General features: G+C 39.7%; 1 protein-coding gene across 1 annotated transcript in view; it reads right to left on the reverse strand.

The window, feature by feature from the left end:
* LOC124595834 (brachyurin-like) overlaps nucleotides 1-15,671 on the reverse strand; it is a 61,534-nt gene extending 45,863 nt beyond the window's left edge. Inside the window, exons 1-3 of the mRNA XM_047134732.1 lie at nucleotides 15,617-15,671; nucleotides 12,609-12,675; nucleotides 3,283-3,451 (exon numbers count right to left, since the gene is read on the reverse strand). Of these exons, the coding sequence (XP_046990688.1) occupies nucleotides 3,283-3,451; nucleotides 12,609-12,675; nucleotides 15,617-15,664 (284 nt within the window). The 5' untranslated portion in view covers nucleotides 15,665-15,671. The remainder of the gene's footprint in view (nucleotides 1-3,282; nucleotides 3,452-12,608; nucleotides 12,676-15,616) is intronic.
* Nucleotides 15,672-27,891: the final 12,220 nt, after the last annotated feature.

Genomic DNA, 27,891 nt, shown 5'->3' on the forward strand with positions numbered 1-27,891 from the left:
TTGTGAATTTCAGTCCGTGTACTCAATTGGACCGTAAAGACGACTCGCACACAGACACGAGAACATCATATCCACATGTCAGCATTTGAGAAAGGGCGTGTAGATGGGCTCAAAGAAGACGGTTGGAGTAATCGAAGCATTCATCAGGTTGCCCTCCATGGGGTGGGTGCACGCAACGACTGTGGTTATATTGGGTTAGATAGAGCAGCAATCAGTCGTGGAATTAGGTTGTTTTAATATGACATTTATAGTCACAACGCAGATCAGATTTCGACCTGTGTCAGGTCACTATCAATGCAGTGCGGAATTGCAGCAATTGTTCGTGCTCAAGTGAATGCTTACGCAGTTCAACCATGTGTTCAACTGTGTAAGAATTCACTTGAGCACGAACAACTGCAACAATTCCGCGCTGCATAGATAATGACCTGACATAGGTCGAAATCTGATCTGCGTTCTGACTATAAATGTCATATTAAAACAACTTAATTCCACGACTGGTTACTGCTCTATCTAACCCAATCGAAGCATTGTTCGACATTTGAGTAGGAGCGATGCTATTATTCGATTATGGTAACAGGAATTGGTGAACCAAGGTTGAACTGCATGCTGGGTGGGTAACCTTAAGTCTGTAAGTTGTCTTAGTGTCATGTGGTTAAGTACAGAAACTATAAAACTATAGTGCCGTGTATTGTAATTATTATTGTGTCTCCCAGATTAATTTATGTTTGTTTGTGTCGAAATCATTTAATTGTTAATTTCTTGTTTGAGCTCTGCTTGTAGAACTAAATTGGGGTAAAAACTAAGTTCTGTTTAACTGTTCTTGACCTATTGCAAGAAATTTTATGTATATTTGTTAAGCTGAACTCACGAATGCACAACCCCCAGTCCTAATCCAATGACACTGAAATGCTATGTATCCATATATAAATAGTGGCAACTAGAATAGCAACACCGGGAAGGATAGAAAATAATGAAACTTCCGACAGGTTTTTGAGTATAAGATAGTAGGGGACTGGATGTAGAGCTGTGGGCTGGTAGTCCAAGAAGCCTGCTGCCATCGCCGCTCTGTCGAGGCAGTTCTTGCCGAATGACTGTGGGAAACCTGGATGAAAACTGTTGTCTCGCTTGACAAGAGCATTCTAGTTGTTGTGGTCTTCAGTCCTGAGACTGGTTTGATGCAGCTCTCCATGCTACTCTATCCTGTGAAAGCTTCTTCATCTCCCAGTACCTACTGCAACCTACATCCTTCTGAATCTGCTTAGTGTATTCATGTCTTGGTCTGCCTCTAAAATTTTTACCCCCTACGCTGCCCTCCAATACTAAATTCGTGATTATCTGTCGTTATTTCCACCGCCTCTTTGATCACAGACTCTCAGATCCCTTTGGCACTGTACTGCACTATGACCTGTTCAAAGTTTTCGTCAGGTGTGTCCGTAATTGTTTCTCTGTTGTGCAAATTTCATTTAAAGGAACTCTTTTTGTACGTTGCACCCAGTGCCGCATGATAATGCAGAGTGTCTGGTCTATCTACAACTAACACTGCAACGCCTAGTCGGTTTTAATGGACGGCACCGTAATTTTAATTCTGCTATTATTCGGAAAAACACGGTTCATTTACCCCTCTAGATAGCCTTTTTTTCCGGAGGTATCGAGCAGGAGCTATAGTTCGGTAGTTCAATAGATAGGCTGTTTCTCTCAGATACTCGACATGTACATCAGGATGGGTAGCACGAAGCTTTAATTTGGCAAAGTCCTACAGCTCCAGAATTACTCTGTGGTGTGATAATTTGGAAATAAACGTTATATACGTTACCTCAAGTTCCACCCCTCCCAAAAAGCGAGATACATAGAAACAAATACGAAGTAGGTAGACTAGACATCTCGTCTATGGCGATGTCGTCAGAGTCTGAACACAAGCTTTGATGAGACAGTAAATGTGTAATGGCATTGTCAAGGAACGATTTAGTTCCAGAATTCACATGTAATGACTTAAGGATAAAGACCAGACCCTTACTACCGCCAAATTGCTGTCTACTCTCTCCGTTTGAGGTACTTTCTCGTTCAGGGATGTGTGTAGCGCACAACATTCCTCGACTTCAGCAGTGGAGTAAAACATCTACCAGAAGCTTGTTCAGAATAGTAATGTGTTGATTTCATTGGAGAGTTCTAGGAATTTGGTACAGTTTCTCGCACGTTCTTATACGGTGTCGAAAACGATTTGTTTTTATAAATGAACTAGCGACACATCCCGGCTTCATACGGTTATTTACGACGGACGAGTTGTCGGGGTTAGCGCTAATGCCGCCACCGCGCGTGACAATGAATAAAAATCAGAGAACAACTTTGACAATTTAAGCAGTGCACGCCAGGGAAGTTCTGAGGAGGCCTGAATGTTGTCTGTTCCGTAGTTAATGGCGTTTGGAGTGATTTCTCAGGGAAATGAAGGGAGAACATCATGGTTTGTTTGAAATGTTTATAACCAATGTAATAGGATCTACCTCAAAGAGAGAGAGAGAGAGAGATCGTCAGAGACTTACATCTCTTTTTCTTTCTCTTATTGCGTTAATTCACATCCACATTAAGCATTCTGCGCTAATCTCTCCGCATGGTGGTACATCAAAGAGAGGGGAACGCATGCACTCTGTTTGAGTGCAGTGCTTCGCACTTTGCAGAACTGTGCTTCCAAAGAGTTCTTCCGTTCACCACTAGATGTCAATGACATTCAACATGCTTTTCACAGCAGCGGCGGTATTTCATTCATCGTAGTTGAATGAAGTATTTAAAAATTATATACGCATTCCTTCCTCATAAGTCAGTCTATCTATCAGTGAAAACCATATCAATATCCCCCCTCCCCTACAGTAGATCCTGATAGAACAGCGACTAAGCACTTCATTCTGTATGTCGATAGATAGATGATAGAAGAGAGAGAGAAGATAGAACGCAGAAGACGGATAAATGATAAGTAGGCTAATACAGTAGATCGTGTTGCGCTGTGTCAGATGAGGACAACTGCCGGTCCCTCAAGGCAGGAAGAGTGCAATTAATAGTATATTGAAGATGACTTCATACAGGATACCAGTCCCTGTCCTGAAGTTGATAAGTAGGAAGCTTGTCGAAACATTGCTTCAAGGCAGTATTGTTTTTTAGATAATAACACAGGAATATTTCGTCAGTGCAATTCGACTTCAAGTCTTACAATAGCAAATAAACGTAGTCTTTTTTCGAATAAGCATGAGACCACTTTCTGGATCTTGGCGTTGGTACTTTGGTTTTACTCACCCGGAGGCGCAGTGCCCTGCTGTTAGGACGACAGAGGTGGAGATCAGCGACCCACCACACATGGCGCCGTAGTTAATGATCAAGGACGCCTGGTGTGGGAACTGGCCGAGTGAGGCTGGGGCGCCATTTACAATGCGGCCAGCAGCCTTTTCAGCCTTTGGGTGTCCAGCTGAAACAGGCGGAAACTGGTCATGGGTTGGCAGTTTAGTTACACACTGAAGGAGGGGTTTGGGAATATGACAAGTTTTTGTTCTGGTTGTATCTATATAATCAGATAAAACTTGCACAAGTCACACAAAATGTACACTGCCCAACTTACAAAATGAAATATGACGAAGAGGTGCTGGGATGACAATATAGCTTCATACACATAGAAACTATCGGCATGTATGTAAATGACAAGTGGAATGGCCACCAAAGTGAATTAGTGTTCTTCGTGTTTGGTATTGTTGGTAGGGTATACAAGAATCGGGATCAGCATCAGATGCTGAGTGATCACTAAGAAGAACACTGAGATGCTGTGTACTCGCATGAGACACCGTTATGAACAACTGAAAGAGTTTGAAAGGGGCCTCATTGTTGGTCTCCATTTGGCCGGCTGGTCTAATCGTGTAATGTCTAAATTTGTGGGGCATTGAGGTATGACAGTGACCCGAAAATGGCCTGCAAAGGAAATTTAAGGGTAGGCATACTTGTCTTCAATCCTCTGGTCGACGACTTCTGACCATCTCAAGCGAGGACCAACTTGTGAACCGAGCTGATTGTAACGCCTTCGCCCGCCTCTCGTGGTCGTGCGGTAGCGTTCTCGCTTCCCACGCCCGGGTTCCCGGGTTCGATTCCCGGCGGGGTCAGGGATTTTCTCTGCCTCGTGATGGCTGGGTGTTGTGTGCTGTCCTTAGGTTAGTTAGGTTTACGTAGTTCTAAGTTCTAGGGGACTGATGACCGTAGCTGTTAAGTCCCATAGTGCTCAGATCCATTTCCATTTGTAGCGCCTTCATATCAGCGCCTGCCATCCGAGCACAGGTAATAGACCCCCTCCAACATTCTGTGTCATCCCAGAGGTTTGGTCAGTGACCAGCGATGACCACAACATAGTCATTTGCGCCTGGAGGGGAACCATGCCCAGGAACACCACATCGTTCAAAATGGTTCAAATGGCTCTGAGCACTATGGGACTTAAATTCTGAGGTTATCAGTCCCCTAGAACTTAGAACTACTTAAACCTAACTAACCTAAGGACATCACACACATCCATGCCCGAGGCAGGATTCGAACCTGCGAGCGTAGTGGTCGCGCGGTTCAAGACTGTAGCGCCTAGAACCGCTCGGCCACTCCGGCCACACCACTTCGTCGTCATGGGTTATCCCTTAGGCGACAGTTGCTTGGTGCCAGCTTTCAACAAGACAATGCTCGTTTACATATGTCATGTGTCACTGTGAACTGTCAGCCTGATGTTGACGTACTACCGTGGCCAGCAGGACCCCCGGATCTGCCCCTGACAGGACATTTGTGGGATTTGCGTGGATGTGCGGACCAGCTTGTCTCTCGGAGGGGATGCAATGGCTTTATGACAACCTTCCTAACAGACTCACTGCTTGCATGCAGGCGAGAGGGGGTGCAACCTCACACTGATACGCGGGCCATACTGACAAGTTCTTTATAAATCGCTCCAACAACATCACAGACCCTCTCAACACATGAAGTTTGAGCTTCTGTCATTTTTTCACGCAGTGTAATTCACTGTTACCGACTTTAGGATCAATGTTTTTCGTGGGTCCAGGACTTATGTGCGGTACATTTTTGTTTGATGTTTTCCCACCGTGCCTAATTGGTTGTAATTTCCAGTGTTAACCTGTTTTTCCAATGAATAATTTATTCTCAGTCTGTAAAACAGAAATAGAGACAGTTCGTTATTCATTATAAAATGTAGCAAAAGTAAAAGGTACTTATTCCTTTTTTATTGGTACCTGCAGAAGAATCTCTCTTCCTTTATTTTGTTCTCATTTTCCGTCTCTTATATTCTATGTAATGGATTTTCATCTTCATCGTCTTCTTCCTCATTTGGGGAAAAATAGGGATCCTCATGACTGTAATCGGAATCCCAATGTTTTACAACCCCGTCTTGCTTTTCTTCTTGTACTTCCCTCATTCTCAAATACTCTAACACGAATTCATTGACAATCTGACGCATACTGTCTTCTTCATCATTGGATGGTCCTTTCCATCATTCTGAAAATACGATAACGCTTAGGCCACTGGTACTCAAGGCTTACAAAAATAGTTTGCCACGTTCATAGAGCAAACGTATACAGTGAAATGTTTCGCATATATTTTCAGTGCATGAAACTGCTAAAGCACCTAAGCAATGCATATAATCTCTAACACCCGTTGATACTGATGATGCATATTCTTTGCGTAGACAGATTTCTTTAAACTCTAACCATATGCTTATTTGGAGCAGTTCCCTTGCTTTCAACTGCGTTGTTGACACTCCAACGAGTATCCACGTCCGTTCCCTCTGGATTCCACTTCCTTGCTGCAATCTTGAAGCTCTTTGTGCGACCCTAACATTCAGTGCCGCCGGATATGGAACAATAATTTGCAACTTACCACTACAGTATATATTACATATCATTAGTGTTCTAGTTACCAGCCATCAATGTTTTTGTTAATCATCCTTTCGCTACGTAGCTTTTATTTAAGAAAACGTCTACGGTCGCCGTGCACCTAAACGCCACTTCGATTGTCGAGCTGTTAACACGTACTGTGGAAATGGCTGACGCCGCTTCCCGCTCCCTAACGAGAAACTAGTTGTTCTCCCCATTTTTCACAACATTACAGAAAAAAAATCGGCTATTAAGTTTCTGGAGAACTTGTATTTACTGACATTAATGGCTTGAGATAAGTGAGATGTTTGGTTTAATCGGTGGCGCGGGGCAACGGTAACTGGATATTGTGTAGACCTTTGGTTCCAGTTGCGGTGGAGTCTCCTTTTCTTTTTCTTTCTTTTTTGTTTAGTTCGAATATCTACATCTGTTAAATATAAAATGCGTCAAATGTATACTACCTACAACATATCTAATCATCATTTTTTATAAGTAATGCAAGTATTCTTCTTTCTAATTACCTATCACACGCAAAATTCCAGTTTTCATTGCAAATGTAATTTCTTAACCATCGACATTTTATAAAGAATTGTTAAAAAATAAATTTTTGCGAAAACCGTAAATACACTCTTTATCTAGACTACCTTCATTGTTTTATATCACAAATGTGGTCTCACATGAGCCATTAGCTCTAGTACGCCTAGCAGCTTAACTGCATTGTTATTTCTCGCAACAAATCCCTTAATTAGGTTTCAGATCCATTCTATCTGGCTTAAACTGCAGTTGTACGACAGAAACTGTAAAAAAGCAGCATTTGTACGGTGTGCTCGATGCCACGAAAAATATTTTCCATGTTTCTGGTGGAAACTAGAACGATATATCATAAAAGACCAGGAGAAAATGTGGCACTTGGGTGGCTTTGAGGATTTTGTTGTTGTTCGCCTCGTGATCAACGTAGCAGATGTCCGTTCCAGCACTGAAATGTATACGACCGATCATAAATAATACCGTCTGCGGCTTCAATATTCAACGTTTCTGTGAAATCCCTGCGATTTGCTTTTACGTCACAGATCACTCAGTAAGACTGCTCGTAGTTTAGATTAGCAATTTTCATCACTCTTGTTTTTAATTACAGTACTATGCCAGTTCAAAACGAGGTCATGTTATGTTTTCAGTCTGCAACTGTTCAAATCACATTAGGTTTGTGGGACCAACTGGCTAGCCAGTGCTGTAGAAGTTAAATGTACAGGCTAAACTTTCGTCCCCTATTATCGCTGAGTCGATGTGCGCATAATGTACAGCATAAAACGTACATATCCTTATTATCGTGTCTGACTGCAGACAGCTTGGCTTCCCCTCCACGTGAAATGAAATCTAATGAGGTGCCAGCAAACTCGGAAGAATACATATTGTAATGTTTGCATCGGGTTCAATCAAGGTGAACGCATTATAGGCGTGAGCACAACAGACATTACTGTCGGTTACAAATGTCCTATTTATTGGCTTCGCGAGGGGAATCTTTCCAAGGCGGGAGACATTACTGGACGATAAATAACAACCAGCTAGTGCTAAAATTAGGTAAAGTGCATGAGCGGCAAAGAGAGTGGGACAGTACCACAACACGTCCCAGATTATATGATGTATTTTCAGAAATAGAGGAATGGATGCTCGTAACTCATACATAATCTTTTTTTAAGTTCCGTCTATTGACCCGCCTTTTAAATTAGTTTATAGTGGCGTACGCCATAATTTTTAAAATACAGTAAAATTTAAAATATCCTCCAGCATCTTGTTGTAATTATAAATATTGTCATTGCCATATTTTGTATTACTTGTATTCAGCCGCTTTTGGTAAACATCCGACGTTCTTTTTATCCGAGGTTGTCACTTCCCGGATTATTTCACGGTTTCTTTATATTCAGGACTTCACCTGATGATGTAACTAACGTTACGAAACCTGTCGTGCATTTGAAATAAGGCAACCATGCAACTGCAGATGTGCTTTTATTCGTCAAACAAATCCAATACAGACATGATTCTCTATCCGACACAACTAACAAATGGTTCAAATTGCTCTGAGCACTATGGGACTTAACTTCTAAGGTCATCAGTCCACTATAACTTAGAACTACTTAAACCTAACTAACCTAAGGACATCACACACATCCATGCCCGAGGCAGGATTCGAACCTGCGACCGTAGCGGCCACGACGCAACTAACAGGCATTCGTACATTAAGTGACATTGTTAGAGAAAAACACAAATGGAACCTGGTGAATTAAGTAGCGATTAAAGTATCCTGGAGGGAACTTAGGTAATATTTAGGTAGTGCAAAAATTCAAATGGCTCCAAGCACTATGGGACTTAACATCTGAGGTCATCAGTCCCCTAGACTTAGAACTACTTAAACCTAACTAACCTAAGGACAACACACACATCCATGCCAGAGGCAGGATTCGAACCCGCGACCGTAGCAGCAGCGCGGTTCTGCATTGAAGCGCTTACAACCGCTCGGCCATTAGGAAGTGCAGCGAGGTGATACAAGTCATGCGACAGCGATGTGCACATATATACAGATGGTGGTAGTACAGCGTGCAGAAGGTATTGGGGGAGATGTCATTTACACTCAAGCGATTCATGCGAAAAGGCTTCCGACGTGATTATGGCCGCATGACAGAAGTAACAAACTTCGAAAGAGGAATGTTAGTTGCAGCTAGACGCATCGGACTTTCCATTCCTGAAATCGTCAGGGAAGTAAATATTCCGAGATCCACAGTGTTAAAGTGTGACGAGAATACCAAACTTCAGGCATTGGCTCTCACCATGGACAGCGCAGTGGCTGACGGCCTTCACTTAAGGACCGACAGCAGTAGTATTTGCATAGAGTGGTCAGTGTTAGCAGACAAGCAACAATGTGTGAAATAAGCGCAGAAATCAATGTGGGACGTACGACGAACGTGTCTGTTAGTACAGTGCGGCGAAATATGGCGTTATTGGGTTATGGCAGCAGTCGACCGATTCGAGTGCCTTCTCCAACAGTGTGACATCGCCTGCAGCGCCTCTCCTGGGCTCGTCATCATATAGGTTGGTGCGGTTCGAGTATGGTAGAGACTGGACGAAACCATGGACACAGGTTGTCAATAAGGCAGAGTGGAAGCGATGGTGGTTCCACAGTGGTATAGGCTGTGTTTGCATGGAGTGGATTGCGTCCTCTGCCGCAACTCAATCTATCATTGACTATAAATGGTTATATTCCCCTACTTGGAGACCACTTGCAGCCATACATATACTTCACGTTCCGAAAGAACGATGGAATTTTCATGGATGACAATGCCCTACGTCACCGGGCCACAGTTGTTTGCGACTGGTGTGAAGAACATTCTGGACAACTCGGGCGAATGATTTGGCCACTTAGAATTCCCGACATGAACCCCATAGAATATTTATAGCATAATAGAGAGATCAGTACGTGGACAAAATCCTGCACTGTCAACTCTTTCGCAGTTGTGAATGGCTATGGAGGCAGTATAGCTCAATATTTATTCATTGGACTTACAACGACTTGTTGCTTCACTACGCTGGGCAACACGATATTAGGAGGCAGCGAATGAGTCACCTCACTTTAGAGACACATTAAGAGAATGTCCAAGTGTTGTACGTGCAAGTGCTGATTCATCGACGCAATAATTAATTCCTGCTCAGAAGACAACCAGAAACCGTCGATATGTAGTAACAACGTGGCATCTATGGCAGAACCAGCAGAATGAATGATAGCTTTGAGAACAATGCGAGTCTCCCACCGAGAGCAAGCTGTGGGACTGGGCTGGCGGATCCGTTAAATCCCACTGGTTAATCTCAGAGGGGCTGCTGATGATGGCGCTAGCTCGCCCGTCATCCATTCTAATGGCTGACGCATGTGGATGCGGAATAGTTAGGGGCTACTATGGGTTGCCTAGAACTCCGGTCCTAGAGAAGTGGCGGTGTCGCAGTTCACTACCGTAGGTCATAGACATATAATTCTGCGACAGGGCCAGCCAGGAGTACATAACTTCCTTAACCCTGAGCTGCCCTAGTGGTAAAGATCAAAAACTGCCAGTAAGTCATCTGTTGCGAGACTAGTGTAGATGATCAACAAATGAAGGACCATCCTGTAAGAGTTTTGAGTGTTTTTCTTTCTTATATGACATTTAATTTAAGCAGTTATTGAAAATACTTGAAATGCCTTACATATCTTGAGGCCAATACTTAGTTCCAGTTGAATACAGCTTCCTGTTGCTTTGTGGAAATACGACCCGCAGAGCATTCCAAGTGACAGAAACTCCTTCTCAATCCTATGTGATATTGGTCCGACACACATGATTGATATCGCAGGTTGGGTTGCATTACGAGTGTTCTGCAAGTACTATACTTCGTGGGCTAATTGCAGTTTCCCTATATTCTATCAATGAAGTGAAGTCTGATACCTGTTTTACTTACAACTGAGCCCATACGATGATTCTGTTTAGCAACTCGCAAACTGTTACGCCCACATATTTGTATGAGTTTATTGGTTCCGATCATGAGTCATTGATATTGCACAGGATCTGGTAAAAACTCCTCCCGTGTTTCAAAAGGTGGATACAAACAAAGATAGAAAGATACGGAGTTTTATTTGTGAACAACAAATACAATGCCATTTTAAGTTAGTACGTGTCGTCTTCCATTGCTGACACATTAAGGAAGCCTTAAGGAGCTGTCCATTTTCGTGTCATTTCCTGTGTAATGGCAGCTACTTCCTGGGTGATTGCCTCCTTCCGTGCTTGCAGAGTTGTGGGTATATGTTTGTGCACTTCAGCCTCCAAGTGTCCACAAAGGAAAAAAAGAATCAGAAAATAATAAATCAGGTGACGTAGGGGGCAGGCGATTTCTCCTCAAGAGGAGAGAAGGCGCCTGCTGAAAATGGCATGTACGCTACTGATCGATACCTCGTCCACATCAGTAACCCCATGACAACTCACACAGTGGCCTCTGCAAAAACAGGAGGTCTTTTTGCCGGACCCAATATTTATACTACCTGTTCCCATTTTGTAAAATTCCCAATTTCAACGTTCTGAACATTTAAGGTTCCGATTTTAGCACAGCTTTGAAGTCTTATTAATATCTGACATGATTCTGTGTGGCATTTTACACACTATACTTCATTAAAGGTAGTATATCATCTACATAAATCTGAGATAACTATTAAATTTGACTGCCAGGTAATTAACATAACAATATTAACAGTAATGGTTTCCAAGCACTTCCCTGCGGCATGCTTGGAGTTCTACGTCTATAGATGACTGTCCTGTTAAGGTAACATGATGTGCCCTCCATACTAACAAATTCTCAAAAAATGTTCAAATGTGTGTGAAATCTTATGGGACTTAACTGATAACGTCATTAGTCCCTACGCTTACACACTACTTAACCTACATTATCCTAAGGACAAACACACACACCCATGCCCCAGGGAGGACTCGAACCTCCGCCGTGACCAGCCGCACAGTCCATGACTGCCGCGCCTGAGACCAACAAATTCTCAAACAAGATACGAGTTTCACTTTATATCCTATACAATCGCAATTTCGTGATTAAATGTTTGTGTAATAATGAGAAATAAGGATTTCTGAAGTCAAGAAACACTACATTTGCCTCCATACATGGCTATCAGTATGTTGCGTAAGAAGGGCGCATTCCGAGTTGACGAAGATGCCACCTGTATTAATCGGTAACTAAAAGAAACATTTAACCTAACAGCCAAATAAGCACAGAGTTTTCACTTGATGGTGGACAAGAGATCAATCGTCTCGGAGGGATCTTACGATGTAGTTCCTGAAGGAGATGAATTTTTTTCCGTTCTCAATGACCGAACTCGCTTACCACGTCATACCGCAGCGTCAAGTACGTAGCAAAACAATAGTACGATTTATCCATTCCCCACACTTCTTATATTATCATTTTGTTAGCGTTGTCCAGAGTTTGTTTGTTTTTTGTCAGTTTCTTCTTACATATGTCGCAGAAAATCCTTGCTCCACATTGAGTTCACTGTTGTACTTTTGTTTCTATCAAGGGCATGTCATCATAGCACATGTCTCTACTTGTGAGGATAGAGCCCCCAGCTTTTACTTATGGTACTATAGGCACCAGGATACTACACACGTACCGCAGAGGCATGACACACTGTGTTTTCCGCTCAGAGGACCTGGCGGAAATAACAACTGATCGATAATGTAGGGAGGCAGGTAGCAGCGTGCGAAGATTCTACAGTTATTTTATGGGTACTTTGTATAAGACCTTGGACATGAATAACACGTATGCAAAGAACGTTTGCTAGAATGACCAGGCAGAAAAGACTTAAAGGAGATTTTATGTACTGAACTAGTGTATGTGCAGATAATTTTAAAATTTATGTTAGTTTCAACAAATATGATTTAGAACATCGTATCATTTCAGAACAGATAGATGTACAACAGCTAAATAGTGATAGGTACAATATGGTGTTAAGCAATGACGCACAATTTGCGACGTATGACTCTGCTGCTACGAGAAATACGTATTCTATAATACGCGGATTTAAAGGCCGCCAATAAGTAAGCAACCAGTTATAAAATGTCACGGATTCGAGGATTAAGTAAGAGTGAATTAAATACTGCTGTGAAACATAATTTTTCTCTGGTACTCGTACATTATAGAAATACTTACGCACAAGTGGCTTTGTCTTCACCATTGGTGTAAGATTGCGCTGTAGCGTCGCATACTGGGGCAGCGCCTGTCAACAAAGGAATGTTATACATTTTTGTTGATATCGTGTTCAGCAAAACCATACGTCGAAAATACGTCGTCTTCTATATCTGTATCTATACTAATAATGATGCTGTAAAAAAAGTTATGGCTGTCTCTCTATTTTAAAGACGAATTTTAGTGGGGTTTTCACAGGTAACTTGAGCGTAGACTGCGACAACATATAGGCTATGATCTGTCAAATCGGGTCAATAAAAAATATCGTAATTTAATATCTGTAACTATACTAATAATGATGCTGTAAAACTGTTGTGGCTGTCTCTCTATTTTAAAGACGAATTTTAGTGGGGTTTTCACGGGTAACTTGAGCGTGGACTGCGGCTACATACAGAAAAAATATCGTAATTTAAGGTTCTGTAAATGCGAAAGGGTGTGTGTCTGTTACTTTTCCACGACTTAATCGCTGATTCGATTTTGATTATATTTGGTACAGAGATAGCTTGAACGCTATGGAAGAACGCAGGATACTATAAAAAAGTGTGTAATTTAAGAAATTTATTGATTTGAGGAATATTAAGTGAATTAGGAGAAAATATTTGCTCTTTGAGAAAGCTGTTTAATCTTTGACTTGTGAACTTTATCGTACTTGAGAAAATGCATTTTTTGCTTGGTATGTTTTACGAAATACGATTCAATGTAACGTAGCCAATGCTTGCACAATCCTCAATGTTTTTAATTCATGCTGTACCATAATATGCGCGAAAGTATCTGAGTTATGGTTTCACGACTAAACTGCTGAACCATAAAATGTGATATAGAGACAGCTTTAATCTCGAGGAAGAACACAGGATATTTTAGAAAATAAAAAAAGCCTGCACCTAAAATGATGAAATAACGGATGGAACACGCCTGCACCGCTCAGCAACAACGCTGTTTGCGTGCAGCCTTGTTGTGAACTGGAGTAGGGGATGTGATGGAGGGAGGGGGAGGGTGTGCGGCGTGTATGGTACACATCCTGAGCTAAACTTACCCAAACAAGCAGACACGTGAGGGCAGCTGAGGTTATTTCATGTACAGTAGCTTACTCACCATCACTCATCCTAACAAAACTACTGACCTGCAAGCACAGGTAGAGGAAACAGCTAGTTTTAAAGTAATCAACTAAGGCAGCAAATTCTTTCATGTATTAATACTGAACTAGAATCGAGCAAGATCGCGTCTGTGGTGACAAATTATTTTACAATTTGTTGGGAGTTACATGCATTACCAATGTACATGCCCATAAACAACCAGAATTAATGAAGTTAAAACAGTAATCAATATGAGTAAATTGTCCACACAAAATCATTAAAATTGATGTGGTTGGTTCTTCACTTTGTATTACCAGATAAATCTTCAAAGGATGTGAAGCTCCACACAAACATGAGGGAGCCTAAAGTAACTGAAATTAATACGGTACTGAAGCTGTCATGATGTAATAATAGCAGATCTAATGTACAAAACGTATTAACAAGTGCGCAATGGCAGTGATTGTGGATACCCAGTCGAAACTTTGTCTTACTAGGGGGGCAAAGGGCCTGCAATGCTCAGAACATTTCCTTCAGGCTTTTGATTGATGGCGGTCGTGAAATGTAACTAAACAGAATTACTCAGTTATAAAATGGGAGAGCGGGGATTGCACCTTTGCCTGCATGAAGGATGCAATATGATTAGTTAGGACATATGCTTAAAAACATTCAATAGAAACAAAGCATTCATTAAATAGGTGTTATGTTGTGAAAATTATGACAACATATGAAATGGTTTACATTACAAATGTTGTTAGTGTGCATATAAAGTCTGTAAGCTTTCATTCAGTTCTCTTAGCAGTGATGTGCTACTAAAGTTATTCAACTACCTGAATCACTACATTCTAACAAATTATTTGCGATAGAATACATAGTTTATTCACACAATTTGCTGCTAAGAAACAGTGAAATTTATTGGAGAAGTTTGAAAAATTAAAATAATAATAGCAATAAAATTTTCGGAAATTATTGAACATGTTAAAAATTGTACCACGTTCAGAAATACTCGATAATTACATACTACATTGTTGCTGTAGATTCACGCATGTTTCCATTCTTTATCATAGACATTGATTCTGGACTTTGTACACAACAAAGTCTGCTCTCTTCATATGATGTGGTATTTTAATATTTAGAATGTGAATTACTTCAGGAACTTGGAGAAAAAAGATAAAAAAATTACATTATATGTGACCTAACCAGAAAAAGGATAATACTTCCGTAAGCTAAGCTACATTTTCTCTTACTTAAGACTTTTAAATTAAATTCGTAAAGTATAGATCAGCATTTGTAGTTCTGGCTTAGATGAACAAAATTCTATAGTCATAGATGTTTCCTAGCAAGCACATTAGCTCTTTGAGAAATTTATATCATTTGATGCACTGTGTATCTTTGAACTCTGTGTTTTTATGGAACTGCGTATTTTGCATATTTTGACAGATTCTTATTATTATGATTATCACGTAAGTATGATTTATGTGACATTAACCAATGAATCTCAATGTAGTTCATTTAAAATTCCTCGAATCTTATTGCGAAGTTACATTGATTATGAGATTATCAGTTAGGATAGCTACTAAATAACTTGGGAGTATAAATCAAACCCTGTTATAAAAAATATACCAGGTATAACCTTAATCATTGTCAAATCGACGTATTTCAGCACAGCTGATCAGTACACAACTGGCTTTCCGACTGCAGTGTAATGTTCTATTGTCTAAATGTTTGAACCAGTCTACATAAGCTCTGATGTAAGTTTGGTGGTAAGATTGCCTAAAAGCAGTAAATACATTGACGGTAGCCTCAGAATAATCTACACAATGTTCAAAATCTCCATTGAATGACTCAGTCTGTTTGCTGCACTTATAGTATATGTGCTAAAGTGACTGCAACACATTTTACCTGAACAGCAGCGGCCACGGCAAAAAGCAATATAGCCAACACGTTCATTGTGGTCTTCCACCCGCACATATGGGTATCAGACGCATCGCTCCGTTTTATACTCGATATTGTGCAGACTTGTCGACAAATGAGTTATCAAATTCAGATTCAGATTTCAAGATAAAGCTAACAAAACGGACTTTGAAACTCTCAGAGGACTCTGATATCTGTAAAACTGGAAAGATAACAGTGATTTCCAAATAACAGGTCGTGGTACAGGATCGAAAGAACGAGAAGTGATTTACTGGCTTAGCACACAGTCGACAGCATTGTTATTTAATATGCATTTGCTATGATTGAGAGAAACCGTGGAGCATCCTGATTGGGGCAGCCCAACGGGGATTTGAAACCGGCTCCTCCCTAATAAGAAAACAATGCATTAAGCAGCCTAATGTAGGTGTAGAAACAATTTATATTAGCTAACAAAAAAGTGAAGCAACCAGAGTGGCAGGAGCATTGGAATAAGGGCATGTGACAGAGTGTGTGATGTTATGTTGTAAGAAGTGTGTATTTCTATTGTCTATTGTCAAACCACAATTAATGAAAGATGTTTATATTTTTATTAATAGGATTAAGTAGGAATAATTAATATTTGTCATGTTGGAAATAATTGTGGTTGCAGGGAATGTCTGCACCAAAGTATTGACATAGGACGGAGAAACCGCGTATGGATACATTTTAAGAAAAGAGCGGGAAAGACCGCGCATTGATACATTTTGCAATGGTAGCAGGGATTGTCTGCACCAGAAAGCATTGTTGGCAGGTGACACCGCACTTTAGCGTTCGTAGGAAGTCAGTAGTAAGCGAGAAGTGAAGCGAGTTGGTAGCAGGTCTGAAGCGAGAGGTTGAGAGGAGCAGTGTGGCTGCCAGCCACTAGCTATGATTTACAAGAGGTTGTAAACGGATGTACAGAGACATCAGCTAACTATTATAATAAGAGGAACTAATATTATTGAATTAATTTTTTGAGAAACTCAAGACTACTGAAGGTATGTTTGCGCATTGCTAGTTGTAAGATTATTGTAAAAAGTAAGTCCCATTTGAACGTTTGTAAAATCATTTCATGCGGAATATAATTAACTTTTGCTAGCAATATGGCATTTCTAATTATAATCCATCCCAAAAACCATCAACGTAGGACTTTGCAAAATTTTATTGTTGTCAAGAAAAAGTTTAACTATGAATTATGTAACTTCAGTCAAATTAATTAAAGAATAACGTCAGCTTTGCTATTAAAGAATAACATCAGCTTTGGTGGTAAATATAGCCACTTCTTATGAAAGCCCACCAGCAGCTAATGGAGTATAGTAAGACGGAGTAAGTATATTCATGTCGCAGTTCGATGTAGCGATCAGATGGCGGTCCAGTAACAGTAAAAAAGGTAAGGAACAGTTTTGGGTTATTGCAGATAACGACTGAAGGCCACACGACGACGACACATTCTATGTTTTGTCGAAATAATCCGAAAACCACTTTTAAAAAGCAGCAATTAAATTTGTATGCGAAGATTGAGAAAGAGAATAAATTTCAAAGGGAAGATTTAATTTGTTATTATTAAGCAAGAGATAGAAATCCTAAGGAAAGGTTTCATAGTATATTGTAAAAGGGAAGGTAATCAATAACAAAAGAGATATAGAGGAGGCTAGAAGGTTTCACTTAGCGACATCCGATCGGTAAGACTCTTTAATTCACAGCCCATCAGCAATTCTGATTGTTCTATTGATTCTTCGTTGAAAAGTGTTTGTTCAGTGTTGAATCCGCTTTAAACAGTGATATATTTTGTTGCGTGTGCTAATTATAGACCACGTCTCACAGAATAATTACTCGTTCTCCAAATGATAAAAGTGTAGAAATTACTGACGAGAATTTCTTTTCAGGAATAGACAGAAATAATACGTGTGAAAAACCCGATAGTGAAACGTTAGGTGACCAGACATTCGAGAGTAGTAATAATATGGAATCTTTTGATGAACAATCAACTTCAGATATGCCAACTGATAATGAGACATTAGTGCAAAAAATTTCTTTTTAAATACAACAGACGCTACACAGCCACAAATTACGCGTAGCAGACATAATAGTTTCAGTAACGAAACCACTATAATGCAGTCAGTGTGACTCCATTACGTGCCGAAACAGATTCAAACGGTACACAGCTACACAATCTGCGTAACAGATACCACAGTTTTATCGACAAAAATTCCGAAACCACAGAAGAGGTGACACGATTACAATCGTCTGAGGATGTTCAAATGAACACAGATGTACAACCTTTAACAACGAATACAAATACACACAGAAGTCAATCCGAAACGGATCCAATAATGGCATTTTTGCTACAAATGAGACAAGACATGAATTAAAACTTTAACGGAATGGCACAAGAATCAGCAGACCTAAAAAACGAAATCAAGGCAGAACGCACACACACAAATCAGAAATTAGACAAAATGTACCAAAATCTAAAACACGAAATCAAAGCAGAATTTCAAGCAGTCGCTGAAACATCAAACCAAGAATTACACGTCAAGATTCAAGAAATACCAGATAAACAAGAAGCATTCGCGGTAAGCATACGAGAAACAATGACAGAGAACTTTTATAAACAAAACGCTCACATTGATGAACGTTTTAACAATCACACAGAAAACTGTTTGACACGTCACCGCAAACTGGTGCGATCGCAGAATAAAGAACGAAAAGAACTATCACAAACAATTAATAAACAGCGACAGGATGACAAAAAGAAAGTGTTTGCTCAGGGAAAGACTTACGTGGACAATCACAAACACTCGATTTCGGAAGAAATCTAAAAGGTTAAAGAGACAAATATTCAAATACAAGAGAGGCTGACGGAAATCCAATCGCATACAATTGAGGCGAAAATTTCTACACACACTGAAATCCAGAATATTAGGGATAAATTAACAGAAGAAGTTCCTACACTAACTGACAAAATGGAACACATAGAAATCAATCAAGACTCAGAAAATTTGAAAGCAGATTTTAAGAAAGTAACCAAAAGTAATCGTAAATTACGAAACGAATTGACAGAAATGATCAACGAACTCAGTACAAGAATAGACCTGTTAGATACTACCAATGACAGTAAATCAGATGACACTACACCAGTCTCAGGTCAACAGATTTCTGATAGTAAAGATACGCAAATTATAAATGTGCAACAAACAATCGCAAACCTAGAATCACGTAATAGTTTGTTACATCCGAAAATCAATTCATTACAGCAAAGGATAGCTGACACACAAGAAACAACTGCAAACAATCAATTCCAACAGAACACACACCATTACGACATGCCTCAGATGCGCAATACATATGATGTCGGTAGACTTCAGAGAGTAAGAGATCTTAACCAGGCAGAAAGACACACAAATTCATATTCACAACATTATGAAAATAATTACACACGAAGACATGACGGTTTCGACCACAAGCATTTCCTTTCAGTGAGAAAGTTTAAAACATTTAAAAACGACAGGACGCAAATACATCCACTGGACTGGATCCAACAATTCAATACGGCACTCTCACCATCATGGCCAGTTCAACATAAGCTAGAATTTATTATTAGTTTTCTTGAAGGGGCATCAGCGAGAAGAATGCGACCAATTGCTAGACTGGGCTTTTCAGTAGAAGCATTTCAGGAAGCATTTCTAGCAGCATATTGGTCAGATATCACACAGAGTAGCATTAAAGATCTACTAATTAGTCTGCCAAATTTCGAGAATTCTACTTTCCCAAGAATCACACAATTTTTCGAGTGTATGGTTTAACAAAACCAATACCTCAATGAGCCATATAGTCAAGCCACATTAATACAGCTGTGTATTTCAAAACTCCCCAGAGCATTAAAAGTGTCATTATTAACAGGCCAGCAAAAGGACAGCGTGTACATATTTAGAGACATCCTGCAATTGCTAGAGGTACACCAGACAGATTATGCGTTTGTTTATAAGAACTTTTCATGACATAACGCAAACCAGACAAACAATACTAATTTTGAGCAAACACGATTTGGCAATAACAATCTTAATAAACGCCTTCGCAGTGAAAATGAAAACCTTAATCTAGAATACACACAGGGATTCAATGAACAGCAGTATAATAACAATGTACATTACAATTCAAGACAACAACAAATCCATCCAAATAACACGACACATATACGACAGGAAATGCCGAACCGGTCAAACTTTCACATGACTCACCTCCAAGAAAATGCGACAGGTGCAAACAATTACATGGGTCAGCCGCAAAATACACAAAACGAACGAAGACAGCCTTTTCAGAGAAACACTCGTGCCTTACCGTATAATCACAGTTATGACGACAGAAGGAGAGAAAACGAACACTGACCGCAAAGGGCATTCTACAATGATAATTTTCATAGAAATTAAAAAAGTGCACAACAACCATATTATCGTATGAATGTACCAGACACAAGATTTCATCCGCCACCTACCGCTAATAATCAAAACGGTAGAACAGTACAGAGATAGCCTGTGATGAATCTCTAAATGACGACACTATGGATAAGGATAGAAAAAAGATAACGATAGAGAACGCCATTACATTCGATGATGTGCGAGACACATTGTTACACGAAAAACCGATCATGCAGAAAACTATATGCCACCCAATAAGCCAGATAAATTTAAAGTCACAAAATATTTTAGCAATAATGGATTCAGGTTCACCAATGTGCGTAATTAACGAAGACACATTTAACAGATGCAATAGCAATAAGGATATTACCCAGTATTCTCATTACACAAAACTTAAGTTAAGGGAGCATTTCCAGGAAAAATCATTGAAGTCAAAACACAGACACAACTAACGTTTGTTTTTGCAGGGCAAACTTTCCACAGCAATTGTTGGATGGTTCCACATTTAACAACTGATATAATATTAGGAATGAATTTTCTCGTACAGTACGACGCTGAGATTGACTTTAAATTGTCATGCCTAACATTGCAGAAGGAAGACAGTGAAGTGGTAGTGAGATTTCAAAACTCAGAAGAACAAAATTTGCACAGGATCTAAATTATTGCAGATTCTAAGGATAACGATTGTTATCTCACACTATACACGAATACACATAATAAGGACGTGGCAGAGGAACAGGAGTATAATGTATTAGAGACAGTTACACGCAAGTTTGGAGACAGTACAGCAAAAGACGACACAGAGCGCACGGAATTAGAAAATATTCTTGTGCAACATAAAACAGTTTTTAACAATGTTCCAGGAACGATGACAGGATTTATGTACGAATTTCAGGTGAAACCACACTATACTTTCAAAGCAAAACACTATCCAATCCCGCATATATACACAGAAGCAGTTAAGAAAGAGTTACGAGCAATGACTAATCAGGGTATAATTGAACCAGCAGCAAGCCAATATATAAATCCATTACACATCGTTGAAAAGAAGGATGGATCACTCCGTTTAGTTTTAGATTCACGTGAGGTTAATAAAATAATCATTACAGAAACTGACCGACCACAGAAGTTAGAAGAGTTACTGCAAAAGTTTCATGGCACCTCTATATATACCACCCTCGATTTCAAATCAGTATTATGGCAAATCCAGTTGCATCCAAATTGCCGAAAGTATACGGCATTCCTTTGCTTTGGTGAATGTTACCAATTTTGTAAACTTCCGTTTGGACTAACTATTTCGTCGGCAGCCCTTATCCGAGGCATGAATACAATTCTCCCACAGGATCTTAAAAGCAAAATTACTGCATATGTAGATGACATTTTAATTGCAGCAGAAAACTGGGGACAGCACGACCACACCCTTCAACAATTACTGAATACATTCGAGCAGAACGGTGTAACTATAAACCTCCATAAATCTGAATTTGGAAAAGCCTCAATAAAATTTCTAGGTCATATCATTTCACAAACAGGTATTGCACCAGACTCCGACAAATTGCAAGCATTGAAAGATATCAACGTGCCAACAAATAAGAAGGAACTTCGGAGCTTTTCAGGCCTTATTAATTATTTTATAAAATTCATTCATTATAAAGCATTAGACACACCCTTGCTATACCAGCTCACAAGTAAAAACACAATTTGGTCATGGAATGAAGACGCTGAAGCTGAACTCGAGAATTTGAAAGAAGCGTTACTAAGGGCACATTTGTTATTGCATCCTGACCCAACACATAACTTTTCCATTGCAACAGATAGTTCAACTACAGCACTAGGAGTACATATTTTCCGGGAAGTAGAGGAGGACGGTAAGACAATCGTTAAACATATATTGTTTGCAAGCAGGATACTTTCTCCAGCAGAGCGCAATTACTCTTTAACAGAATTAGAGACGCTATGTGTAGTATGGGCATTTAAGAGATTACGTCATTATCTATATGGAAGACACACCACAGTATATACCGATCACCGAGCAATCCAGTTTTTATTATCAGTAAAACTTACGCATGATAGATTAAGCCGTTGGAAATTATATCTACAAGAGTTCGACTTTACTGTTGTACACATTCCAGGCACGCAGAATATTGTTGCCGACGCACTATCGAGACCTATTCAGCATAAACGACTAGAGAAAGAAAATACCTTCTGCCACAACAACCATAGTATTATGCATATCAAACAAGTAGCTTTGAAAAACTTTATATCATCAGCATTACAGGACATAGAGAGAGAACAGCAGAGTTGAAACACTAAAAGAGATTGTAACGCTTTGGCGAGACAAGAGCAACGCAAAATCAGACATAATTACGGTATACATCAATATATTCTGTTTATTCGCTCGTACCCAGACGGCAACAATTGGCTTTTATGCATTCCAGAAGAGATCAGAAACAAACTGATATGGTATACTCACCTAAGCTATGCACATTACGGAGCTAGGAAATGCTTTCTAATTCTTCGACAAAATTGTCACTTCAACAATATGGAAAAACACATTCGCAAAGTTATAGCATCCTGCAAGATATGTCAGAGAGCTAAATCATCTACAGTATCACATATTGCACCACTGTATCCCATGATACCGGTTAACTTAAGACACATGGCAGCAGTAGATCTTTTTGGTCAAATCCCCAGAACAAGTAAAGGTTATAGTTATATTCTAGTAACCGTAGAACTGACATCCAAATTTGTAACATTTTCTCCACTAAGGAAAGCAACAGCTAGATCAGTATCAAGAGCATTTGTAAGAGATTTTCTATCAATAGTAGGACATGTACAGAAGGTTATTTCAGATAATGGACCACAGTTTTGGTCAGACATATGGAAACAAATGTTAGAGAGTAAGAACATAACACCAATTTACATATCAAGATATCACAGTTCTTCTAACCCGTCAGAAAGAATAATGAAAGAGATCGGGAAACTTTGTAGAATTTATTGCCACAGAAAGCATACAATATGGGACGAATACATTTCACAGTTTCAGGAAGTAATAAATGCAATACCTAATGAGTCAACGACGCTCTCACCAACTGTAATACTGACGAATAAGGACCCACCGAATAAATTTACTGAAATGATTACTTTTCCAAAGAAGCGTAGACTTCGTCATTGTGAGATAGTAGAAATGGCATTAGCGAACATTAAACGAGCTGCAGATCGTCGGAAGAGACAGCAGAAGCAGGTAAGTAGATTACGCAAGTACGAGATTGGCGATAAGGTACTAGTTCGTACCCAATATCTGTCACATAAAGGGAAGAAACGATGCAAAAAATTTGAACTTCTATACGCAGGACCATACAGAATTCGAAATATTCAGCACGCTAATGTAGTACACATTGAGACATTCAGAACAAAAAAATCGAGAGGAAACCATCATATGTCAAACATAAAGAAATTCTTAAAATAGAAAAACCTTCTTACAGGGATACATATTAACAGAGTATAACAATGAGCTTTTTGACACATTCCAGCAAGCCCGAATACAGTGAGCTACTAATGGGTTATTTACGTGCACAACAGGTCACCTCGATTCGACAGCAGGTAAATACACTGAACACTAATAGCAGTCTTAGAAGCGTTCTTGCAGGACATTTATTTCACATTATGTAAGGTAAGAGAAGCAATTAACAGGACTACTTTAAATGAAAATGTATAACACGTACAAATAATATTCATACAGTAGTAGCAATTAGATGCATTCTTTAACCTGTGCATGCAGCGTTGTTGTCATAGTTCACCAAAATAAACGTAGTTTTAATTATAATATAAGTATTGAATATGGAGAAATGTGGATAAATGCTATACAGGTCATGCCGAGAGCTGATGAGATATTCCAGATGCAGAGAGATTATTAACCATGAATATTTTGTTATAGGTAATACAGAGAGATATTGAAGTCATGCTGTGCGCTGATGATCATTAACAATGAATATTTTATTATAGGCTATGCAGAGAGATGACACGAGGTACAAAGGAGAGAGGAGAATGAAGATGTTAGTATGTAAGAAATATAATTTAGTAATGGTTTATTTTGATAACAGGTGACACAGCACTACGGTTGGAGAAACCACATTAAATTGCCTTCTATATGTACTTCGCTATTCGAAAATTTTTTCAGCATTGAACATGATATCTTTTACATCAGATACATACATAGGAAAAACAGATCACACCAAATGTCAGCATACCGATTCGCACTCTACGTAAAATACTAATGTTTTCTCTTAAATAACAATGACAATGTGTGCTACACAACTCAAACATAATATATAGTCGACTGACAATATGACTCGTAACTGACGAACACATTACCGAACATACTGAAGTCACAGAAAGTGACATATTTTGTCAAAATGTACTTTCATATTTCAAAAACTGTGAATTCACAACCTGTGAAGTAATATAACAGTATCTTTATGTAATTATTTATATGAGCACCAGATTATGATTATTTAGAGTCACCGAAAGTGACATAGTTTGTATAAAGGTACATGTCTATTTTATTTAAAATATTGATGCCTAAATGTACTACTAAATTCCACTTACAGAAATATTTGTTTATGTTACTGACTGTCACGTAATATGTATTGTAGGCTGAATTCACTACAGATGGAGTATGTGTTTTATATGTAATTGTTTAAAACTATAAACGTTTTCTACAGTCACACAAGGTGACATATTTTGTCCTTTTTAACGTAAAATAAATAATTTTTATGAGCACAGAGGAATGAGATGATGTAAAATTTGGTAATAACGGTATCAACCATATCCATGAACCTTTTGACAAAACGATTATACCTGTACCTTAATTCCTGTGCATCCCCATGGTTATGGAGCACAAACAAAGTGAATAGTGACCCACGTTACTTCAATCTACAATGTTTTCTAAGAGGTGTCGGCATACCAAGATGCACACCACAGTCATGATGTACGTCAATAGGTGCTTGCATACCAAGATGCACACCATCACTACTAATGGACAATTGGAGTTGGAACTTGTACCTCGTGTAGCTGCGGCAACTCAGGCAATTCGATGGTTAACTTAGTGCTTGGTTACACTAAAACTATGGATCAAAAAGACGACAGAATCACATGGCGAAACCTGGTGTTATGCTATGTGAGGAAAAGAAACGGACTTTTGAGTGCATTCACAGTCAGTTGCCAGTGCTTTGACCATGCTACCCAATTCCTTTTTTTCCCTTCCTTGAATATGGTACTAATAGATGCCAATTTTACAAAAAAAATTATAATGAAACATAAACTATGTTCTAATTTTTGCCATGAATTACTATTAGAGATATAAATAACTTTTACTACCTGATGTACACTTCCAACTTACTGACTCATATTATTTGTATATGTTGATGTATACTCTTTTGAACATTCTCTTTGTTAGACTTAGGAAAACAAATTCTTATGGCAGTATTTGTATGTGCTTTGTTGAAAGAAATATTCTATCAATAACTTACTTATTTCTATAATCAATTATTCTCCTTACGTCCAGTAACAGGGAAAAAAGGTAAGGAACAGTTTTAGGTTATTGCAGATAATGACTGAGGGCCACACGACGACGACACATTCTATATTTCGTCGAAATAATCCGAAAATCACTTTTAAAAAGCAGCAATTAAATTTATATGCGAAGATTGAGAAAGAGAATAAATTTCAAAGGGAAGATTTCATTTGTTATTACTAAGGAAGAGATAGAAATCCTAAGGAAAGGTTTCATAGTATATTGTAAAAGGGAAGGTTATCGTCAACAAAAGAGGTATAGAGGAAACGGGAAGGTTTCAATGTTAGTGATTTTTATTGCTAGTGAAGTTTACAAAACATGTGGGAGTGTGAGACTAATAATCAGCATGACACTGGACCTCTCTCTTGCCTGGATGTAAGCAAAAGATTCGTTTAGGGAAGGTGTCGTAAAGCTTTTCTATCCTTTCCTGAAGCAAGTTGGCCCACAACTGTTGTAACTTCTTCTTGATATGGAGGTTACTGGCACTAGGACAATGTTGATTTGCGAGCCGGTCTCACACATGTTCTATCGGGGACGGATTTTGGGAACTCGCTGGCCGTGGTAGTATCTCAGCAGCACACAGATAGTTCAAAGAGATACATGACACTGTAAGCGTATTGCCATATTGCTGGCTTAGTTGCGGAGTATCTTTGCGGGCAGCGCGATTGCAGAGTCGAGCACGGGACACGGAACTGTTATGTTGTGTTGTGGGTAGCTCTTCATGTGAGAAGCATAGCTATTATGGAAGTTCAAGTGTTCCTACAAGTGCTATTACAGTAAGGTGATGAAATATGGAAGTGATTCAGAGGAAAGTGCGTAATGACGTAATAAAAAATAAGCAGTGCCGCCGATAACGTATTTGTGTATCCTCCCGTTGCGTGTCGCTCAGCATCAATCAACCGCGCCGTGTTCTGGCTCTCAGAATGAACTAATGTGAATCAGCAAAAATTAGTTACCATAAAAAAGTGCAATCAAGTGCCAGTGTCTTGTAGCGTTGTGTGAGAATGTGCGTTCGGTCATCGCGTTCCCGCATCATCAACAATCAGCCGCGCCGCGACGGTTACGCTCACGCTCGTACGATTGTGAACTGTGAAGTGTAGTTTAACTTTATGAGCAGTGTTATATCATTACTAGTGTCAAGGAGGACGGGTACCGAAAGTGCGTGACGAGCGTAAGAACTATCGTTCGATCATTAGGCTTCCGCATCATTAACAGTCACCCGCTTCGCGTTGGTTTCGCGTACGCTCGTCCAAGTGATATTGTGGACAGATAATCATCAAGAATGTTAATTGGGATAAGCAGTTATGACTTAGAATGTAAACAGTGCAACCTGTGATTTTCATATCGTCTCAGAATATACACTACTGGCCATTAAAATTGCAACACGAAGAAGAAATGCATATGATAAACGGGTATTCATTGGACAAAAATATTATTCTAAAACTGACAGGTGACTACATTTTCACGCAATTTGGGTGCATAGATACTGAGAAATCAGTACCCAGAACAACCACCTCTGGCCGTAATAACTGCCTTGATACGCCTGGGCATTGAGTCAAACAGAGCTTGGATGGCGTGTACAGATACAGCTGCCCATGCAGCTTCAACACGATACCACAGTTCATCAAGACTAGTGAGTGGCGGATTGTGACGAGACGCCGGCCAAGGTGGCCGAGCAGTTCTAGGCGCTTCAGTCTGGAACCACGGGACTGCTACGGTCGCAGGTTCGAATCCTGCCTCGGGCAGGGATGTGTGTGATGTCCTTAAGTTAGTTAGGTTTAAGTAGTTCTAAGTTCTAGGGGCTGATGACCACAGCAGTTAAGTGCCATAGTGCTCAGAGCCATTTGAACCATTTTGTGACGAGCCAGTTGCTCGGGCGCCATTGACCAGACGTTTTCAATTGGTGAGAGATCTGGAGAATGTGCTGACCAGGGCAGCGGTCGAGCATTTTCTGTATCCAGAAAGGCCCGTCCAGAACCTGCAACATGCGGTCGTGCATTATCCTGCTGAAATGTAGGGTTTCGCAGGGATCTAATGAAGGGTAGAGCCACGGGTCGTAACACATCTGAAATGTAACGTCCACTGTTCAATGTACCGTCAATGGGAACAAGAGGTGACCGAGACGCGTAACCAATGGCACTCCATACCATCACGCCTGGTGATACACCAGCATGGCGATGACGAATACACGCTTCCAATGTGCGTTCACCGCGATGTCGCACAAACACGGATGCGACCATCACGATGCTGTA

Source organism: Schistocerca americana, chromosome 2 (genome assembly GCF_021461395.2).
Source record: "Schistocerca americana isolate TAMUIC-IGC-003095 chromosome 2, iqSchAmer2.1, whole genome shotgun sequence".
NCBI classification, from domain to species: domain Eukaryota; kingdom Metazoa; phylum Arthropoda; class Insecta; order Orthoptera; family Acrididae; genus Schistocerca; species Schistocerca americana.